Source organism: Paracoccidioides lutzii (genome assembly GCF_000150705.2).
Source record: "Paracoccidioides lutzii Pb01 unplaced genomic scaffold supercont2.4, whole genome shotgun sequence".
Taxonomy (NCBI): Eukaryota; Fungi; Ascomycota; class Eurotiomycetes; order Onygenales; family Ajellomycetaceae; genus Paracoccidioides; species Paracoccidioides lutzii.
Window position 1 is genome coordinate 1164375 of NW_015440950.1, and position 21418 is coordinate 1185792.

A 21418-nucleotide genomic window follows, 5' to 3' on the forward strand; every position below is an offset into this window, starting at 1 on the left:
GGTTTGGGGGTCGTGTGAGTTGATATGCCCGGATGATCTTCACGAATGCAAAGTCTATTTCGTATATACAGATGAGAGAGTAAAAAACAAATAGAGGAAACCAAACCAATTACCAGGGAAAGGAAAGGGAGTACAATATATATTAAATCGCTTAGATGTTTCGCAGTTCAGTTGCAACTGAACTTTCGGGTCCTTAGTGGAGAGTTCGGGAGCTTTCTACATGTTTCTTGATGTCAGGGCTGCGCACCACGCTACATCATATCATGTGACCCGTTGATGTCATGGATCCAATCGCGTTGGGCAAAATACGCGCACGGATTACCCGTTGCCCCCGGGCGGCCACACCCACGTGACCAGGCGCATACAGATTAGCCGGTTCTCCCGCGATAATAAGGGACAAACGCTTCTACAACATTGTTAGTCGCGCGTTTCCTATTTCCCCCCACTCCAATGACTGTTACTAAATTGCAGCAATGCCATCCTGATGAGAGGCAAAGTCTTAATTTATTACAGGAACAGATTCTTACAAGAAACACAGCTTTGATTATAAGGGAAACAAGCAAGAAGTTAAGCAAGAAAATCTGATGAGAAGCGGCAAGTAAAGCTTTTAATGTGGGGAAAAGTAGTGAAGCAACTGACTCTCTCTAAGACCCGAGCAAAGTGTGTCAGTGTCTCAAAAATAAAATAAAAAAAAATAAAAATAAAAAAAAATAAACAAGACCTCCCTCTCATGAAAAGCCTGAGCAAGAGAGGCTTGAATTGCGGCGGCAAATGAATGAGCAAGGTTTCAAAGATTCCTATTTCTCTATCATGGAGGTGGGGAATAAATTATCGCTCAAATGACTGAATGATTCTAATGATGTTACCAGAGTGCGAATATTTCGAAAATATTATGTTAGAATAAAGTTAATCAACTAAAATTACTCATATAAGAAACAGCCTATCCAAAGCTACTAAAATAATTCTCTACCCACGTCAAATTCTATGAGGAATGAAATTCAAGCTCGGTAAGTGCGGAAATGCTGCCAGAATCAATACCTGCTTTGAACCAACCCTTCTAATCTCTAACACCAACTATTTCTGCCTCAACTAAATGAATTGTAAATTGAATGGATGAGCCAATGCTGCTGCTATGAGCACAATATCTCACAGACAAAAAATGGGAGGATAGAAACAATATAATGAAAGTTTTTGATCATGGGCCGTTGACAATGAAGAATGAACATGAATAGGTGGAATGAGAATAAGGAGGCTGTGTTTAGGAGTGATTTGTAAAGATATCCACCCATTCATTCATTTCGGGTAAACCACTAGAAACCCCTCCACCCGCATTGCTCCAAGTGGTTAGCATCTTCGATACAACTACTTAGACATCCCATGTGTTATTTGGGGGAGGGTATGAGGCATGTAGAGCTGAGACGCAAAGAGCAACATCCTGGTTTACCCTGACTTCATTTTGAGCTCCTGCTTAAAAACACTTCTTATAACCGCTCAATTGGAAATTTCAAATTAAGCTGTTCATTGCTCATTTCCAGTCATCCCATTATTCTCACAACAATTAACTTTCAATAAAAAGGAATGACACCACTAGTTAATTCTCAGTGAAATAGTTTGAAACATAATTTAAAAGTAATGCAAGTATAATATGAGATTGAAAAACATTAGATTTCATAAAACAAGTCAAGAAAGGCAAAGGGACAGACAGAGATTAATTAAAGGAACGTTGGGGATGAATTAGGGGAATAATACGTCTATCCTGGTCCCGAAGACCAGAAACATTATACTACTCCATTTACATAGGGCTTCGGCCTCTAATCTTGGGAAGCGTAGCCATTGCCCTCTCCTGAAACTCCTTAAACTTCGCTTCATCAACATTGATAGCGAATACCATGCCGTTGCCGCAATGACTTCTCACGCTACCTGCACCTTGCTTGCAGTAGAAATAACGAGGGTGTTCGGAGTGAGCAATCAAATCAAAGGGCTTGAACTCTGGAATATCGTCGGCGTTGGCGTGGTTAAAACCGGTGTCGACAGCTCCATGCTCTTCCAATGGGGTACAGGGGGACTCGAAGCTCGATTCGGTCAGCGTATGGTTCAGAGCACGGAAATCAAAGTGGATCTTGGAGCCCTTATACACATGTGGTAGATACTCGGGATAATAGCGTAGGGTTTCTCCTTTATCAAGACCGACCGTCACAGTTGGTGTGGGAGGATATGTGTGATGATATTTGCCACCGGTAGTAGTCCAGGTGGTGGGCTTCTTATCAGCACCGTAATCCAAACCACTATTCTGTGCAATGGCGATTTTGATGAACTCATCCATCTTTCCAGCTGGATTCAGTCCGAAAACCATTCCTTTACTACAGTGGTTGGGCGGGCCCTGCTGCTTGCAATAAAACCATTGCGGTTTGGTGGTTTGGACGTGGAAGGGAATAACGAAAAGGCCTGATTCATTCTTTGGGTTGGGTTGATTGAGGCCAGTATCGAAGCCCCCGTTGTACGTGCATGGAGTCTTGAAGTCAGACTGGGTCAAGGAGTGGGATTGGGCGAGAAAGTTGAAATAAACTGTGTCTCCAACAGCAGCGTCGATTTGGTTTGGGACGAATTTTACTTCGCCATTGAAAGTCCCAACATCGACATAGTGCTTTTTGTATCCGTGATGTGATCCACGGGCGGCTATGCCTTCAAATGCTGCTGCGATAGCGGCAAGAGCAATAACTGACAAGGCTGACAACTTCATTTCGAAAATAAATGAAAATAAACACACTAAGCAGGAGATACTGCGAAGGTAGAGGGACTGCAAAGGAAATATTGAAGTAGGAAATAGAGAAAAGAGAAAAGAACAGTATGAAAAATTATCGCTGGATTTTCAAGTTTTGAGAAGATGATGGGTAGAATAAACCCCTATTAGGAGCAGATCCTACTGGCATACTTATACATTTTCATCCTCAGATAGACGACAGCTCTGAATGAGATATTGCTATCCGTTGGAAAGAGGATATCTACACCTGGAAAGGGATTGCCAGTCCGATTCAAGTTAGATCTCCTCGTGTCTGTCCGTTTAAGGCTGAACTCTTCATCCTAAACATCAATGGTGAAAACCTATTCTGGAAATGCCCAGCAAAGCTTGAGGACCGATTTGAACGACGTGAGCCAGTCATCCTGTCAAGTTAGGAAAGAGTCGTGGCTGAGAAGGGAGAAATTCCAAATTCCAACGGAGATTTATATCCAAATGGGCATGGTTAGATTCTACATACCCTCAGCCCACGTGGAAAGTGTTTCGGTTCGCAGGGTTTTCGTTTCTTAGGAGAGGATGGGATGACGCTGTCTTGTGAAGAATGTGGCCGTGGAGAAATGGTGCTAAAACAAGACGGGAGTTTTGTACAGACGGCTTACCAGATCTGGACAACTCAGCCCAATCAGGAAAATCGTGTAGTCTTAGATAGGTTTAACGCATTGCTTGGGCAAGCCAGCTCGTCCGCGTTCGGAAATTCTATTTTTGGAGTTGGATCACTTGGCCCAATTGGGCCTGAAACGACATGCAGCCTGGAGATGGAGGCACTGTTGGGAGGCAGTGAACATGTAACTAGTTAGGTGTGTTAAGATCTCGACAGGGATGCATGGGCCAGTCTGCGGTCGTCAACGGCATCACACGAAGTACGCTCGTCGACTGACAGCTGAAAGCTAGCGGTTGTCGACATACTGGCTGCTGTCCACTAGTTATATAGCGTATTCGCAGGGTATGCGTGTTCAAAAACCAACGGAGTCTCTTTCATAACAGGGTGTAAATACTGTGAACGATTGCTGCTAGTTATGTAGCAGCCACTCGTTGCGCCACAAGTAGCTCTAAAAAGTCCCGTTGAGTTTACTTCCAGACAAGACACGCAGGGTAAGATTGGAGTGCGGCACTGTTAATCTGGCCCATTGGGATCGCAACAAGTGAGAGTCCTCTGTCCTCTTTAGTGAAGGCATTTTTGGCGGAGCTTGCGCAATGGTTCAGGTTAAGGAATATCTGACAATGGACATGTCAGCAAAAAGCTGTTCGTTCAATGAGAAACAGATAGGAGTCTTCCATTCCACATGCTTGGACATGAGTTCTATAATCCTCCTTGGGTAGTTGACTTTTTTGGTGCTCCTTTCATTTTAATGCTGTTCATAGTAACTAATCAAAATGCGGCTGGTGTCTTGGGAAGTGCATGATGCCCTTGCAAACCACACCATGTTAGACAACGAAGTAATAAATGCTGTGTATAAATGCAAAACTATAATGGAAGACACGATAAGATGTTCCATAGATATTCCATAGCAAATGGTTGGATTTCAATTTCACAATACCCAACAAATGCCAAGGATACAAGCGTTCTTTCGTGATCTTGACGGCATCGGCACCGTGGGAGTGGTGTTCAAAACAGATTTCCCAAGATAAAGTTAATGTCCCAGGCATATGGCACTGTGTTTGTGGTGTCACTATAGCATGAGGAGAGAAAGACGTGGGGGCGGGGAAATATGCTCTGAGCGAACAGAGTTTCACACAACTGACAACTTACAGGTCACAAAACTCCAGGAATCTGGGAATGGGTGCTTGGCGCAGGTGGAGTTAACTGTGGTCGCGGAGCACTGGAGCATGGGGCGTGCTTCAAGTAGTTATTTGGATTGGAGGCTTGAATTTAGTGCCCTGGGAAAAGTTGCGTTATTTCCACGAGCAATCTATAATGGATTTATATGTCAAAATGGCTTTTCTCAGGTTTTCTTTTGTTGTGACTGTTTGCGCTTTTTGTATAAGAACAACGGAGACATTTTGGCATACTGCGCTGACTCGGTGTTGAGCAGCCCCCGCCAAATCGACCCCGGCCGACAAGCATTAATTATTTGACTTGCAAGCATCCCACGTCACTGATCAAGTTATTCGAACTCCGAGTGTCCAAGAGATGGAGGGCGAACAGCTTATTTTCTCATCCAGAGTGGAACAAACGGTTCTTTTTACTGATTGAAACCCGCTCTAGGGGCGCTTTTAGGGCCGGAATGCCTGCTATTCCGGTGATCAACCACTAAGGAACGCCCATCGTCGACCCTAAGCAGGCCCAGCAGCCAAGCCACGGGATGTTCAGTTACTCGACTCTGGTATTCACAACGACTCCACATTCAGGCGTGTGCAAAACTTTCTCTTCTACGGCTTTCGTAAAAAGTTAAACTCTACGGCTGTCCCATGCCTCGTACGAGTGCTCTCAAAATGGGCATGTCCACCGAGAAAAGGGCAGACAGCCTCATGCCTCGTTTGCCCAGTAACTTTACCATTCTACTAACTCAGGCGATTGCTGCTTCAAGCGACCCATTTCTTCAGACATTCATTGGCTGCCCAGATGCATCCCTCTGCATCCGTGGGTGGATGGCCTGGAGAATCCAGGGCGAGGCGCAACCTGGCGTGGCACTAATATGGATACTCAAAGCCTGATTGCCCCCTGGACATGATAACCCGGGTGAGGAAGTTGATGAGGGGCTGGAATGTTGAAGAAACGCTCTTGATTGGAACCGATCGGTTTCAGCGACGTCATGGCGACCTGGAGGATATCCCTACTTCCATTTACTATGGATAGAGGGGCAAATCTCGCATAAAAGTTGGCTCTCTCATCTTCAACAATTTACTGTGGAAGGAAACCTTTCAGAGCAACACCCAGAAAGCAATTCCAATTGGGCTCTTTTCGTTGTTCCAGTAACTAACCTAACTATCCGATTGCTCCCACTCTTTCTGATCTATTCTAATCCCTCTGTGTGCACAAACACACCTCACCACCGCGCGCCAGGTGAACTTTTCCCTTCCTTTGTTCTCTGGGAAAAAGATTGAAATCAGGTTTGTGATCTTGTAATGAATATTTAAGAAGACGAGAAACTGTAAGCATAAATTGTTGCTTCGCAAAAGAACTGAGTCAGCCTGTTGGATACAACAACCCTATAGACAAACCTTACAACTGTCGCCAGCTCCAGTCATACAAGATGTCGAATCGTCCAATCTTTGTTGCGACTCATCCCCGAGCCTGTTCTACGGCTTTCGAAAGGGTATGCTCAGATCACCCACCCCCTCGAATGTTGTGGGAAACCGCTAGCAGCTAACCTAATGTTTCAGGTCTTTATGACACGTCGTGATGTCCTCCAATGCGTACATGAACCTTTTGGAGATGCATTCTACTTTGGTCCTGAAAGATTGAGCCAGAGATATGAAGATGATGAGCAGGCGAGAGTTGAGAGTGGCTTCGCACGTTCGACATATCGATCTATTTTTGACAGGCTGGAGAGTGAAGCATCCGAGGTTTGACCCTTTTTCCGGTCCATGAGAAATTGGCTCTTACCTTTTCTTGCTCCTCTTCATGTTACGTGTATATACATGTCGTTCACTTTTTTTTTTTTTTTAATGCGCGCTGCTTCTCTTTATCTGGAATTGCCCTGCCATCGAGGTGCTTGGATCTGTATCACGGACCGTATCCTCTTATGCGGTGATTCATTGCCTCTAACCGTCGATATCGAGAAGTTGTTGCTACTCCCACATCACATGAATCCCCAGAATACCCCCCCATTTATTGTTAGGGAATGTTAGATTTGGCTCAAACATTGAAACATGCCCCCGAAGTTACATCCCGGAGAGCGCGACCTCAGCACTCAGCATGCTCATCGATTGCGATATACTTACCGTACTATAGGGAAAACGCCTTTTTATCAAAGATATCATCCACTATCTTGTCCCCCCGAACGGAAAGCCAGCCACCATCGCCCCCTCCTTACTGAAAACTAAACGCGGTGTCAGCACTGTGGATGGCAACAGCGTCGACTCCGTCAGCGCCTTGGCCATAGAGCCGAGTTCCAATGGAGATAACAAGACACCATATCCATACGATGCATGTGCGGAGGCCGACAATCCGACTGTTATTCCATCTTCCATGCTAGCCAAGTTCCATTTCACCTTTCTGATTCGTGACCCGCACTTCAGCATTCCGTCCTACTATCGATGCACCATATCTCCTCTCGATAAAGTCACTGGCTTTTACGAATTCTATGAATCTGAAGCGGGCTACGATGAGGTGCGTCGGGTTTTTGACTACCTTCGTAAAATACGGCTTATCGGACCGCATGACGCCAATGGAATCGGTGTTACGAATGGCACACCACATGGGATCAACGGCGAGACCAACGGCGAAACCAATGGTGATGATATCGCATCTGACGCTCACAGTAAAAGGGCTGAAATTTGCGTCATTGACGCTGACGACATGCTCGACGATCCCGCAGCCATGATACAACGTTACTGCAAGAGTGTGGGGATCGAGTTCAAATTGCAAATGTTGAAATGGGAGTCCGAAGAGGAGCACAGAATTGCCAAGGAGGCATTTGAGAAATGGAAAGGATTCCATGACGATGCTATCAACTCTACAGAATTGAAAACTAGATGCCATGTAAGTGCTTCTCAGCACATGTGTATAAATTATACGCATCGTTGTCTATTCATTTCTATAATCTCTAACCACCTCTCATCCATTTTTCTCTATTTTTTTTGTAACAAATTACAGAAAAAGGAACCCAAAACCGAAGCTCAATTTGACGAGGAGTGGCGTGCCAAGTATGGAGAAAAGGGTGCAAAAATCATCCGTTCTGCCGTTGATCGCAACATGGCTCATTACCGATATATGAAGAAATTCGCTATGAAGGCGTGAAAATCGTAACCCGTTTGGATATGCTTCATGTGTTCGGTTTCTTTTAAAGCCTCCCTTGATTTTGCTTCTTTTAGTGGAGATTTCCTGTTGATACATTCCGCATTACACTCTCTTCTATTTCTTGGAATATCAGCTAGCAAATCAGCTATGCAAACAGGACAAGATGTTGGAAGTTCTTGGAAGCTGTTGCCATTCCAGCGCCGAATGATTCCTTGCAAAGGAAAGTGACCGACGTAATCCCAAAATCCACATTTGATCCCATCTATTATTTCTCTACTGTCACAGTTGATTTCTTCCATTATTTTCCTCCATTATTCTTCTCCGTATTCTATTTCCCATTGCCCTTCAATCTGCTAAAGCGACAAGAATACAGCATGCCACCTAGGGTTTTCAGGATGGGTGCTGCCCACTACAGATAAATACCTTTATTCTACTTTCACTTTCACTTTCATATTACTATGGTATTTTTTGTACCATTCCATCAAGCATCTTTTTGGTAGGTGAAGATAATAAACCTTCTTAATTCTCCTAAATGAATCACCACTTCAGCATTCACTTTTTGTATGAATGTATAATAAAGACAAGTCATTTCAAGACAAAAAATAATAATATTGATAGCAATAATAATAACAACAAAACCATGACATTATGAACAAAAATACCCTTGTGAAATTTTATATACTTTAGACAACAAAACAGCGTGGTATACATATATACCATATAGCAAGTAAGCATTTAAAAATCCGGAATTCTTTTCCACACGAAGCCGCAGGAGTTCAACTGCTGCCAAATTCATAAGAGTAATAAAACGGCAAAGGTAAAATCAAATCAAAATATAAAGGAAACGTAAAACCGTTTCTTGCGAAACCGAAATCCTCAGGTCACCATCATTGCGAATTCGGGACGATAAAATCCATGAGTAGGTATGGTAAGAAAGGAGTAACTATGAATTTTAATGATTTAGATAGATATGGGGGGGAGGTGTGGCAGGGGTGGTGATTAATGGAGCAGTTCCCAGACCAGAGCGTTTTGAGGATAAATATGCTGCAGAGGAGGAGGACTTGCTGCATTCCTCAAGTGTCCTGACCGGGCTGGGCTAGAGGTGTGGGGGAACGATGGGGACGCGGGGAGATGACATATAAACTTCTTCAAGGGGACTTATAAACTGGTTTAACCTGACAGACAAAAAGCAAGCAGAATTCAAGGATAACCCATTCAAACAAAAAAAAGGTGGTGCAGCCTCCATGAAAAATGCAGTTCAAGTTCCACACCGAAGAACAGAGGATAACTCGCAGTTCATAGAAGATACGAACCGCAGGCGTCGAACACGTAAAAATAAAAAAAAATAAAAAAAAAAAAAATAGTTGAGGAGAAGAGGAAAGGGTAAGAGAAGAAGAAAGGGTAAGTAAGAGAAGAGTAAAGGGTGAGAGAAAAAGGAAATTCACACCGAATAATTCAAAATGGATTTGAAAGGATTAGTGAACAAAAGAGAGCCAAAACCAAAACTCCATTCTCAATTCACGAGTCAGACGGCGCTATAGCCGCCTCGTGATCCTGGTCCTTGGACGGTAGAAACCACCTTCCGGCCCCAGTCTTTTAAAATGTAGGGGACATCACGAATGGTGTCACCATGTGGAAGGAGATCCCAGCCCCGCGCGCCGTATCTGTTGTAGTTCAACCAAGAACCAAAAATAAGGTATGCGGCGGTGAAAAGGAAAACACTAGAGGGAATTTGTCAGTTTTCAATCAATGTATAGCTTCAGCTGCCCCCCTTTTCAGGTTTCACAAACGAAGAACTATATAGGTAAAAATGGAACTCTCGATAGAATGACTTACATGATAACCAACCACGTGAAAAATCCCCAGTGGTTAGACTTTCCGCTGTCGCCGTGCTGGAAGTCTTCGCAGGCATACTTAGTCTTCCAGTCCAATCTCAAGACGAACACTTCATCCACCTGCCCGTAGCTTTTAAATGAGAGGCTTTGTCCATTGTCAACTTTATCATCTTTATCATCTGGCTTGGTGACTTCAGATCCCTTCTCATCGGTCATCATAATTCCCCGACCAGCCCAATCGTGTTCCAAACCCGTGCGCCCAGGGTCACATGTCATTTCTATAACGGCTTTTTGTTTGTAGTCCTTGCCATTAAACGGATAACTTCCTCCGTGCAATTCTATTCGCAAGCCGTCTTGTTGAGAGTCGGTCATCTTGAGTCGCGTAATCTTAGGATCAAGAGTCCTCCCAGAACTTTGGACATAATTTCCTGCAATTGGAATAGTGCCGAGTATCTTGTTTTCACCCGATGATCTTTGGACACCACAGACTGGGAGAGGAAAGATAGGGGGGGTTAGTACGGAGAAAATAAAGAATGGTCTGTCGTGAAGATCGGAGAAGAGATGGGGGCAAACATACCCCTTGTTCCCGATGGGCACTCTGTGTCTTTCAGCGGTTTGCATAAGTCTATAGTGTATGTGGTGTTGATCGTGGTTGGCGGGTGTTCAACAGAATTGAAGACCGAGTGAGGACCGGCCAACGGAGACAGGTTCCATGCCATACCGTCGACAACGATGCGGTCGCAATCCAACGTTATTGCGGATGAAAGAACAGGAATAAATAGAAGAAACGAAAGAGCAGAGACCTCGTGTCGTACCTTCATGGCGAGCTAATGGGTGGAGCTTTGCTTAAGGGAAGAAAGATAGGATCGTCAGTGGAAGCTATCCCGCCCTGCCCAAGCAGCAAGAGCAAGGACAGCTGGAGGGATACTGGAATGTAACGACTGTAACTTTGTTCGATCGACCAACTGATAGAGATAACACAGTATTCGCCACCATGTGGCGGGTATTCGCAGACTCAGAACCTCAGGCTTAGAGGAGTGGATGCTGTTGCGGTCGTCGTTGTCGTTGTCGGTGACGCTCAAAGTTGATATCGGGTGGCATGCAGTTGAACGTGGTTAGAAGAATGCCAAGACTGACTGCTTATACCCTAACAAGTGAGTGCTCTTTCTCCTCTTATGTCATGTCAATCTTTGTTCATAACTATTATGGAGTAGCTCAACTCCTAATCCTCCAACCCCTAATCCTCTTACCTTAATCCCTAATTAATCCCTAACTGATCCACCCATAATCCACCCCTAACCCAGTGAAAGGGGATGTAGAAAAGCGGTGTGTGAGAGTGAGAGTGATCTCCGGAAGTCTATGTGACCAGATAATGTTGTATTGGTGGTATAGACAGCTTGGCATAATGATGAGTAAACCTCGTACCACGTTCAACTGTGTTATTTTACATAACTAACTAGTTGACGACTACGTAGTTATATAACTTACATTAGTTAGGCATTATTAATAACCCGTATCGGGATGAAGCCGTCAGCCCCGGCGATTGCTTGAAGCAACGATCTAAACAAAAGGGAGTCCACTGACTACTGATGTCACTGGCGCTTGGCACGTGATAAGGTGAGCAGGAGCGAAGTAATTTGGAAGCAGGTATATAGGGGAGGAGTTGAAATGGGAACCAGCATATGAAGCGTCTGAGTTTTGGATTCGATATCCAGAAAAACCATCTGAGGGGAAAACAAGTAAAAAAGGGCAATGAAACAGAGACTATGCCATAGAGTTGACCAATACACAAATGCAATACACCGTAGTTTTAAGAAAGGCGGTGCGACAATCCGGCGTAACTACGATCTGCTGCTAATGCACGGGCCACTCGGGTGTTGTAAGTTCGAAGCATAATTTCTTGGTTCAAGAAAGGCACCACCTCAATTCAACATCGCTGCATTCAGTCAGAAACATTAAAGAAAACCAACCCTTTGTATATGAAATCTCTTGACTAAATTTATTCTGCTTATTATTATTATTATTTTTCTTTTGAAAGCAGTTCACATCAAACCATCTCACAATAATCATGATGCTACAACGGCGTATGGTGAGTAACTCTCATTATCACCCTTTTATCCCTTAACTAACCCGCCCCTAAAACAGCACGCAAGGAAGAGGTTCATATGTTGACAATTTATATAGCTTTCAAAGGAGGATGAGGCATCCGCTAGCTCTGAGGAAACTGAGGTTCGACGCGAAGATCAGGAAAAGATCAATCGTTTCAGCAGACTGCACCAGCGGGAAACAATGCTGGAGGTGCAACTGAAGTCCAAAAATGTATGTTTTGGATTGTCGTATCTTTTGATTTTTTTTATATATCAATTACCTTTTCCTGGGAGGCTAGGGCATATTGAGAATTTTTCCCTCTTATGATTTTTCTTTCTTTTCTTCTTCTTCTTCCTTTTTTTTTTTTTTTTTTTTTTTTTTTTTTTTTTTTTTTCCGGATTCATCTCACTGCACGTTCCACCTTGACTTGATTCAATAATACTCCTTAATCCCCTTTCGAGTTCAAACATATTTTTGAATGGAGAATCCCCAGCTTTTTGTTGCCCCAGCTAGCTAACTATGCTGACAAAACCATCTCTATGGTCATATAGAAAGACAAAGAAGACCTTGAAGAGGTATCTATGGAACTCGAACTTGCAGACGAGGATGAGAAGATACCGTATGTAGAGCTCTTCTTCAATTGTTCAATATTTATTTCTTCTCACTTTCGCATACCTCTCACACTATTCTAACTCAAATCAAATAGATATAAAATTGGTGACTCGTTCATCTCACTCCCTCTCTCAGAAGCACAATCCCTGCTCGCAGCTTCCACAGAGCAAATTGATGAGGAGGTCAGCAAGCTAGAAGCGGACCTACACGACCTGAGAGACGAAATGCAGAAGCTAAAAGTCGCGCTGTATGCGAGGTTTGGTAGGAGCATTAATCTTGAAACTTAATTCTGTGAGGTTCGGGGTTGTGCACTGGTTGGACTGAAGGGGATGGTGGTTTAGGCCCGTATGCACTTGCATGTACGAACAATAGCTACGTATGTGAAGTTTCTAAAAGTATTTTTAAATTACATCTTAATATTCTTCCTAGGAGCTTACTTGGGATTGTTTCTGCAGATAAGTTCACGGCATATTGATATACCCTACTCTTCTTCCGTACTATGCCATCCATACGTCATCCAACCCTCAGTGACAGTCCATAAGAGAATGAGGAACTGTCTGAAATAGAATAGTATATCCTCATGGAATTATATTAAAAAACCAACCCCCTAAATGCACGTAACCTTAGTTTCCCATAAAACCAGACATAGCGAATCCGCTGAGGTATCTCAAATTCAAAACAAATTGGACTGTGAATGGATTCAAGTGCTGAAGAAAAAGGGGGGGGGGGGGGGGGGGGGGGAACGATAAACCGGAAAACAAAAAGACTTAGGTATTTTTCAAGCCGTATTGATCTCCCTATACAGTGGGAGAAGTGACTGAAGCAAAGGGGCTACGGGAGAGATCGAGTCCCTATGGCCAGAATCGTTCGCTCCAGCCTGGTTCTGAAGATCTCCATTTTCCCCCGAATAGTGATTCGGACAGCACCTCGGTGCAGATTCCGTAACCCATCGAAACCTGGGTTGATTTCCCATTGTTCCCCTTGTTGGCGATGTGTGGAGTTTCCCCTACTAGGAGGATAAAGGTAAGGCGTTGCTGTCCTTTAATGAGGCATCTCCACACCAATGCATTGCAGAATATTGTGTGGCTCAGGCTATATTTTCCATTTACTACCGCAAGGGTGTTAATCTGACTGAGGAATTTTGTTTCCCAGTGAAAATTCCCGAATCTTTATGAAACGAAGTGAATCGCAAGTTGGTTTGCACAGGCTGCGGGGCTTCATGGCTGCATGGCTTAAGTACTTCGTCGGAGCTATGCTTTCGTCCTAGCTTGCGCCAACACAAATCAAAATTCAATCGTAAGTGAAATGACTTAAATTCAATAGGAAAAGGTCAAAGCTCAATCATATTATATTAGCGATCGTCATTCTCGAGCTGCTGGTTGGACTTATGCGCGATGAACTGGCGTTTTTGGGAGGATGAATAAACGGTACCCTAGGTTGATCGAAAGTGGAAGATCTAGTTCCGGTTTCCTTCCCCTCAAGAACCGCATTTTGGCGTTGCTGTTCTGTGAGAAGGAAGTGGACTGTTTGTTCAACCCATCCCCATCCCTCCCATTCCCTGTCCAAGTCCTCTGGAGCACCGTCATTTCGAGCTTCGTCGACAAATTTTCGGTCGAGGGGAGAAACATCTGGTAGAGAAGATGAATGCGCTGGGGTTACATTTGATGCTGACCTATTCTCGCCCGTTTTCCATATCCAGCTGCTACTTGCTTGACCTTGAAGATCACCAGAAACGTACGCCATCATTTCCTCATCGCGTTCTAGGTTTGTGAGGCCGCTTTTCAGTGTCCTCTCCAGCAAACACCCGAGGAAGAATGAAAGGTAGCGGCCACATGCTGCATTGATTGGTCTCGCATCGCCTATTGCAGCGCTTGTTTGGACACAAATAAGGGCATCAGTGTAGGCCCCACGGAAAAGTAGAAATAGGGTACATCGCCATATGTGAGAACATAAAATTGTGGTTGCAGCCGTTGCCATTAGATATCTCCAATAGTTTGTTTGCTGTGAGTCCAGAGTGGAATTTGGCGTCGGGGGAGAACGCATACACCGGGAGAGAAGGGCGGCAGTGTCATGGGCGACAGCTATGCATCGTTCAAGAGCAGCGTGCCTCATCTCAGGTGAATTACGTGGAGAAATATTATGGCGATGAAGAATCAGCCGGGTATTCTGCATAAAGATTATCGGGGAGAGTAGTCGAGGGTCGAGGTAGTGGCTCCCTTCCATTCGATAGTCCAGCGGGAATGTCGACAAACACATCTGAAAATGTCTCTCGAATATTTCTAATGTATCAACCGAAATCGCAGGCGTTTTCAGACTCTTTGAGAGGTGAGATACCGCACGCATAACGTGGGTTATTGCAAGAAGCGGGGTGGTTTTATCGCTCTGCGGCAGTGAGCCGTCTTCAGCAAAAGGGAGCCCAATATCGCAATCTTCATCGTTTATCATCAATGGCTTTCCTGTTTCAAGAACAACAAGTCTGTCATACATTTAGCAATTAAATTCAGGGATTCAATCTGGCATCTTACGCAAATGACATTGAACTGACCTCTCCCAGGAATACAAAGCCCACCAAACCCGCTTTCTCACCTCAGCATCCGGCGCTGGCCAAGGCCCATCCTCAACATGCAACCCTATATACTGCGCAATTCTCACGGCAGAGCCTAGCCAAACCCAACTAGGGGACTTGAGATTCATCTCATGTAAAAACAAGCTAATTAGCATACTAGTACGGACTTGGTCAATGGAAAAAGAGTCCTCCCAAAGATCACCGAGGCTGGCACACGTTTGTATGAACTCTTTGCCCTTCGATATCAAATCCCGGTCCAGTGAATGCAGTGAGCCGCAAGCAAGGACAGCAAATAGCACCGCAATCCACACTTTAGGGACTCCATCAAAAGAGCCAGTGCGCGAGATTCTGTCGCAGTCTCTCAAAAGCATTGGCCAGTGGATTATCGGAAAAACAGGGTGAATATACGAGAAGTAATTTCCTAGAAGGGAGTCCACGACGCTTGTTGGGGGCAGAGGGGGCACATCACCAGTCGGCAGCCGCTGGCGAGGCATGAATGAGGGAGTTGCCGGTAAATCCATGAGTTCTTGGCCGTACGTTCGCATTTTCCAGCAGACATGGGAAGGTATCTGGTTGATATGGGCATCTTTGGGACGACCTGGACGCCGTCCAATTTCCGGGATCGTCGGAGTCCCTTTGTGCAAATCAAAATCGAGATCCATCAAACCATCGATTTTGGAAATTCCGGAACGAAGTTGGAGTAGTTGTTGCTTTACTTGGGCTAGCTGTCGCTCGAGGTCTTGAACTTGCCTGAGACTTCGTTAGTTAAATTCAAGAGACAAACCGATGATGGATAACTGACTTCATTGACGACATGCGTCTGTTAGTTTCCTTAGTAAACAAGCATCGCACATTTCGATTGGAGCATTCCGTGCAACTGGAAGAATCTGAGGCATCGCACTATATTGGCGCATGGGGAGGTTTGATCAGCAAAGTCAATTCTGGCCATTCCCGTTTCCATCATGCCGCAACTACACAAGTCGCCTACCTTCACTTTGCGTTCCCGACATGCATCGCAACTTGGATCCTTTCGGCGTTGTCTATACGCCCTTTTGTGAGGCTGCTGGATAAATGTACCCCTGTGAAATCCTTGTACAATGTCATTTTGATTGTGGAGATCTGGAAACGTCCCTGACTGATCTGCTAATGAGACTGATACTGACTCATGCGGGTGGGGGTATGTCGTGCTCGGGGGAGAACGATTGAGGTCTTGTGGGCCAGAGCTATATATCAAGTTTGATATCTTCAGCCCGTTTGGTGACCGGTTTGGGGCAACTGGATTGAAATTCGCCCGCAGTTGGGAACCTGAGATTGCCGGCAACGTCGACGAAGAAACTGGTGGTTGGCCACACGAGGTACTGCTGTGCGGAACGTGGATTGGGGGCAGCTGAGGATATGCGTCTTGCATTTTTTGCCCTCTTGTCCCTACTCCCTCCCCGTCCTCAAGGGTGCGGAAGCGTCAAGAGAAAATGGTTCGAAATGAATGTGATTTGGGAAACCGAAAGAAACTTGTGTTTCGTGGAAACGACATATCATACACAGCATAAATTGAATACAACAGGAGTTGGGCGAGGGAGTGACAAGTTCACCGGAGCATATATTAAGCACGGCCTTTTTTGTTGGTATGGGAGACGAAGCAGCACCTGCAACTGGTTAAGTGAGTCAGCGTCTTAAAGTTACGAAATCCATGCAATTTGCAGGGCGGCTACTGTCGTTTGCTCGGGACTTCATACCCTGGAGGGTCGTAAGAGACTACGACGCGGAACTTGAACTGCGCTTTAAAGTGGGTGGGGGGCTGCTTAACCTCATCACCGTGAGAGAGACCATCAAAAAGGAGTGGGCCACGAGGGCTGATCAGTAAGAGAAAGCCGAGGTTGACCGTCCAGGGTTGACTGTCGAGGCATGAGCACCAGCCGCCAGTTCAAGCCTCTGCATATAACTACTCAATTTTAATATTAATAAATAATGATAGCGGACGATGAAGCGCATCCCCATCAATCTCGAGCGGGAGCCACCGCCCACCAGCAACGGCAAACCGTCTCTGGTCTAAGCTCATGAAGCCGTCTTCAATCCCCCATAGCAGGCCTGTCGGCTATTCGCCGTTAACTATTGGTTGGATACAAAAAATGCTTAAACAGGAAATAATAGTATTTCTGTAAGTTACCCAATGGTCCCCACTGGAAATGATATTCCGTTTCCATGAGTATGAAGAAGATCGGATGCAGCTGCAAAGACTGCTGCAATTTTTTTCTAACTCTACTTTCTTTTTCCCTTCTCCTCTTTGGCTGTCAGGGTGAAGCTTCATTCGAAGCAACACAAGGTTCTGCTAATCCTGACGGGTTGGATGTCACAACTTTTTCAGCCATGCCCAGAAACAAAAAAAGAAACCAGAAAGACAACATCAAAGCAAGACGGATTCAGAATTGGCGAGAATTTGGTAAAGCTGATTGAATAACACGCTAATTATTATTAGTCCAATGACTTGCAAAATGACTCTGTTTATCTTTAAAATAATGGACCCTGGATTTGCGACAAGGGTTTATCAAGAAACTTGATATGAAGTAACTAGTGGCTTGTCCTCTGAACGGTGTTCTGGGGCTACGATGATCCGTTTTATTTTACCTTCACCAACAAGCAACAAACCCCTCCTCATTAACCAGGGTGGTTGTTGAATCAGCCAACTCCCTGTCAGGACAATCAGTATTATCTCCTCGTATTTGCTTTAGAAGACATCAAAATGAATGTTGATGTAGTCGACTCAGTCAGTGAAGTGACCTCGAGGCAAACTTCGAGACAAGTCTCGGCGGTATCAAAGGGGTATATTAATTTATTGAGTTCGGGTGGTTCTATAAAAAATCACGGTTTGTAGCCTGTCACTGGAGGAGATCGACAAGCCAAGGGGCAGTTGGTGAATGCTTCGCGTGTTTCATGGCAGCCACATTATCCGTGTGGACCAAGTTCACAATGACAATATCAGATTCGGGAGAGTCCCCGAAGTTGGTTTCCACCATGATCCAGCTGCTCCTTGAGCACGCTAAAGTCGGACGATAATCGAGCTAGTGCCGCTTGGTTCTTTTCGTCGTTTGCCGAGGTCTTATGATTTCTCAACAGCCGATGCCTGTGTTTGAGGTGGGATTGTGATTCATCGAATAACAGTAATGATTTCAGCAAGCTGCAAGCGATAATTAGACAAAGCCGACCTCAAAAATTACGGCACAAGTGCCCAGCCAGCCAAGGGGCCAGTGGAAACCCTGACATTGGCAACGTTTAAAAAAACTGCACAAGAAATAATGGATAATGATGCAGGATTTGTTACTGAGTAAACCCGTTGTTATGAGATGTTTGTTCCCCAAGTGCTTATTTACGATATCCAGTGGCAGACAGCGTGGCTTTTTGGAAAAGGAGACCATATTGGTTTGATATAGAAGAGTTTGGCACATGGAGGAGCAAGATGATGTTCCCGGGACATAAGAGAGACCAAGGTACCTTGGACGACGCAGGGTTCTGTCCTACAGGCTACAGCACGCCCGGGAAAACTTTGGAAGGCAACACAGAGGATTCAAAAGTGCCTCAACGCCAGAGGCAATCGGTTCAGCCATTATTGGAGCACCCTGCCGAGCACTTGCACTTCCGCTGCGTCGGAGCGCATACACCTGCAGTCGAAACATGTCAGCCGCTCCCCAAGCCAAAATGCGCAACAGTCTGCCCGGGTTTTGCCGCTTTCCCATGTATCCGATATCCGAAGGAAAAGACCATTACCCCAGACATGGTTCGGGAGACAAGCTTACAGGTTACGCTAAGCCCATAAGCCAAGCCCTTCATTGCGCAATGGACTGATCCCTATTACGCCGGAGACTCCGGCAAGGCGTAGATAGCAGAAAGGAGATGGCCAGCACTTAGGAGGAACATGAGAAACTATCGGGAAAAAAAATCATGATAATATGTCCATTTAATGGACATAGTTGCCAGATCTTGGGGCTGAAACTGTGTGAAAACCCTTTTAATCTCACTTTACAGTCAAGAAAGTTGCACATAAGCTGAATGATACGGAAGTTCACTAAGCATTGTGGATAGAACATGGTTTTGTCATGTTTCTTACTGGCTGCCCTTGTTCACAATCTCCCTTTCATCTTAACACTAAATGCATGAGAGGAGAAGACACTACAATGGAGAGGTTTTGTCTTTCTAATTGCGGTGAGGTCTTCTGCTTGCAAACATCGCCTTAACATGCGAGGAACGAAACTTTCTCAAAGATCGGCCAATTGTTTGGACTGTAGGTGAACCAAAAGAGAATAAATAATGCGTAATATGCCCATCCACAGTCTGGGAGCAACGCAAAGTCTCAAGGGCGGTTAGAGAAAGAAAATGGGAAATGGGAACCGGCCTCAGGAGGATCATCTACCCAAGTCACTCCTCATTACCTCGAGGAGATTTTACATTCTCCATCTAGGATAAGAATAAACCCAACCTTCAAAGAAACTTGAGGCTAAGCATTGAATTTAGAATTCTGCACCAAGTTGCTCCTCCTGCTGCATCAAGAATCAAGATGCCCCTCTGTTCCTATATTCTGTTGGAAACCACATATCCCTTTTATCATCTTCTGTTGATCAGTAAGGAAAGGACCAAATATCGGTGAGAGCAACAAGCCCAATCTCTCCTAGAGAAGACTAGACCATGCATGCAATACTGTACACACATATCGCGAAGCTCATCAAAAGCAAAAAAGAACAATTGCAAGACAGTCAAACCGGGTTTCCCCTCTACATACCCAGGTACTCATTGAACTCCGTTCCCTTCACTCCTTTCACTGGGACTTCATAATAATTTAGATATCGTAGTAAACTTCCCGGGCATCCCAGTCCATCCCATTCGCAAGAGGTGTTTTGGTTGGCTCAGCGTAAGTGCCGAAATTTTTACTCCCTGCTCCCCGGCATACCTCGAGTGGTCCATCATATGGGAGCCCATTCGGAATAACAACAACAACAACAACAACAACAACAACAACAACAACAACAACAACAACAACAACAACAACAACAATAATAATAATAATAATAATAATAATAATAACCACGTAATGTATCTAAGTACTCCGTATGTACGGAGCACTGCACATATATTCTCCCTCGCTTCATTGTTGTCCACGGGACCTTCGTCCTAATGATTTAGGTTGCATTGCATTGAGAGGCGGATCTATTTACCCACCCTTTGATTAACAACGGGCAACGCTGAACTGAAACGGAAGAGGTGGCAGAGGCCGTAGGTAAAATTCGTAAATCGAGACCCTTTAATTTTGGTATTCGAAGGATCCATGCTGCACAATATCCCTGGCAGGCTAGAAGGGGCAGCAAGCAGGCTAGCTAGACGCCAACGGAAGACAAATTCATGTTATTTTAAAGCCCCGTAGATTCCGATTCGACCGCTGTCTTGTGTATCGTCGGCATCCTTCACGACCCGCATGCTCTGGTGGCATAACTAACCAAATCGATGCTCCACCTTGTCTGCACAGACAGAGTCGGGTCGCAAGAAAACCCCTGTCTTAGTTTGGGGCTGCAGAGGGTCTGTGTGGCAGGCACAATTCCAACGCTATGACCGCATCACTTCATGTCCAGCGGTGCCAGGCAAGGCAGGCATCCATCCCACCCGGCATGGTTGCGCGAAAAACACCCAAGACCTCATGGTTAACCGATGGGCCCACGCGACGGTCCATGGGTACAACAATATGGTGCCACAAGTTAAAGAAGGATTTACATCTGAAACAGCTTGTCAGTGACAGGTTGTTGAATCTAGGAAAGTTAAGCAAGCAAGCAAGCAATAGGGGTTCTGGAGCCGGCGGAACAGCCTTGGTTGACAAAGAACAAAAGAGACCACATCCATCTCCAACTCGTGTTTTTCCCTATTGGATCCCGGTTGTGCGGTATACATGTGCTACTACTGTACGCAGCGCACTTGGGGTGCACACGATGATTATCGGAACTGCGAAGAAACGAATGAATAAGACTGGGTCAGAGCGCTATCGTACATGTAATCTGCATCCAACTCAAATCTTCAGATTTCCAACCTGTTAGGGTTACAGTCGATCATGGCTTTAGAAATTTTGAAATATGATTTATAAGTTGCGGCTCACTTGGAAATCAGGATCAACGGGTAAACTTACAGTATTATTTTTTATATAATTAAGTTATTCTACTTACAGTAACTATTCGTTATAATCATTAGTTTAATGAAAGTCTTGTTAGAAATCTTTTGATTGTTGAGACTTAAGAAATCAAGTGTTTTCTTGATTCTCTTCAAGATTATATACGAATTGTAAGCAGATAAAGTGGAGATGTGTCCTTCAGATATGAATCATTGATTTTTGAGTAACCAGATGTCATGCAGCAGGCTGTCACCTTTATATTGACACAAAAAAAGGCTCTCAGTGAGATGAGTAATTAGATATAGTGATAAAAATTCTGTGCGAAGAGTTATGGTTGAAAATTTTCAAAAATTGGCTCTGCATTTTGTCTTGTTAACAGTTTAGTAAGGACCAGGAAGAACAACAAATATCCTTCCCAGCCAGATGGATCAGACGGAATCCTAGTCCGTCTGTTCGGGGATGGAAATTTGTGTTACCC

General features: G+C 44.7%; 7 protein-coding genes across 7 annotated transcripts; 4 read left to right on the forward strand and 3 right to left on the reverse strand.

Moving 5' to 3' along the window:
- Nucleotides 1-1792: 1792 nt before the first annotated feature.
- Nucleotides 1793-2740, reverse strand: PAAG_02131 (hypothetical protein; the record flags this gene model as incomplete). Its single annotated transcript, XM_002796197.1, has 1 exon — nt 1793-2740. One exon carries the CDS (start codon nt 2738-2740, stop codon nt 1793-1795), a length of 948 nt encoding a protein of 315 aa, XP_002796243.1.
- A 3251-nt stretch (nt 2741-5991) lies between these two features.
- Nucleotides 5992-7700, forward strand: PAAG_02133 (hypothetical protein; the record flags this gene model as incomplete). The annotated part of the gene is made up of 4 exons (XM_002796199.2): nt 5992-6054; nt 6122-6304; nt 6693-7442; nt 7557-7700. 4 exons carry the CDS (start codon nt 5992-5994, stop codon nt 7698-7700), a joined length of 1140 nt encoding a protein of 379 aa, XP_002796245.1.
- A 1525-nt stretch (nt 7701-9225) lies between these two features.
- Nucleotides 9226-10356, reverse strand: PAAG_02134 (autophagy-related protein 27; the record flags this gene model as incomplete). The annotated part of the gene is made up of 3 exons (XM_002796200.2): nt 9226-9421; nt 9537-10023; nt 10113-10356. The coding sequence occupies 3 exons, from the start codon at nt 10354-10356 to the stop codon at nt 9226-9228; spliced, it is 927 nt and encodes a 308-aa protein (XP_002796246.1).
- Nucleotides 10357-11603: 1247 nt separating this feature from the next.
- PAAG_02135 (hypothetical protein) lies at nt 11604-12522 on the forward strand (the record flags this gene model as incomplete). The annotated part of the gene is made up of 4 exons (XM_002796201.2): nt 11604-11624; nt 11720-11854; nt 12175-12242; nt 12330-12522. 4 exons carry the CDS (start codon nt 11604-11606, stop codon nt 12520-12522), a joined length of 417 nt encoding a protein of 138 aa, XP_002796247.1.
- A 1054-nt stretch (nt 12523-13576) lies between these two features.
- PAAG_02136 (fungal specific transcription factor domain-containing protein) lies at nt 13577-16209 on the reverse strand (the record flags this gene model as incomplete). Its single annotated transcript, XM_002796202.1, has 4 exons — nt 13577-14711; nt 14781-15551; nt 15654-15688; nt 15790-16209. The coding sequence occupies 4 exons, from the start codon at nt 16207-16209 to the stop codon at nt 13577-13579; spliced, it is 2361 nt and encodes a 786-aa protein (XP_002796248.1).
- A 2043-nt stretch (nt 16210-18252) lies between these two features.
- On the forward strand, nt 18253-18609 carry PAAG_11431 (hypothetical protein; the record flags this gene model as incomplete). Its single annotated transcript, XM_015847082.1, has 1 exon — nt 18253-18609. One exon carries the CDS (start codon nt 18253-18255, stop codon nt 18607-18609), a length of 357 nt encoding a protein of 118 aa, XP_015703344.1.
- Nucleotides 18610-20389: 1780 nt separating this feature from the next.
- PAAG_02137 (hypothetical protein) lies at nt 20390-20869 on the forward strand (the record flags this gene model as incomplete). Its single annotated transcript, XM_015844547.1, has 1 exon — nt 20390-20869. One exon carries the CDS (start codon nt 20390-20392, stop codon nt 20867-20869), a length of 480 nt encoding a protein of 159 aa, XP_015701551.1.
- Between the last annotated feature and the right edge of the window lie 549 nt (nt 20870-21418).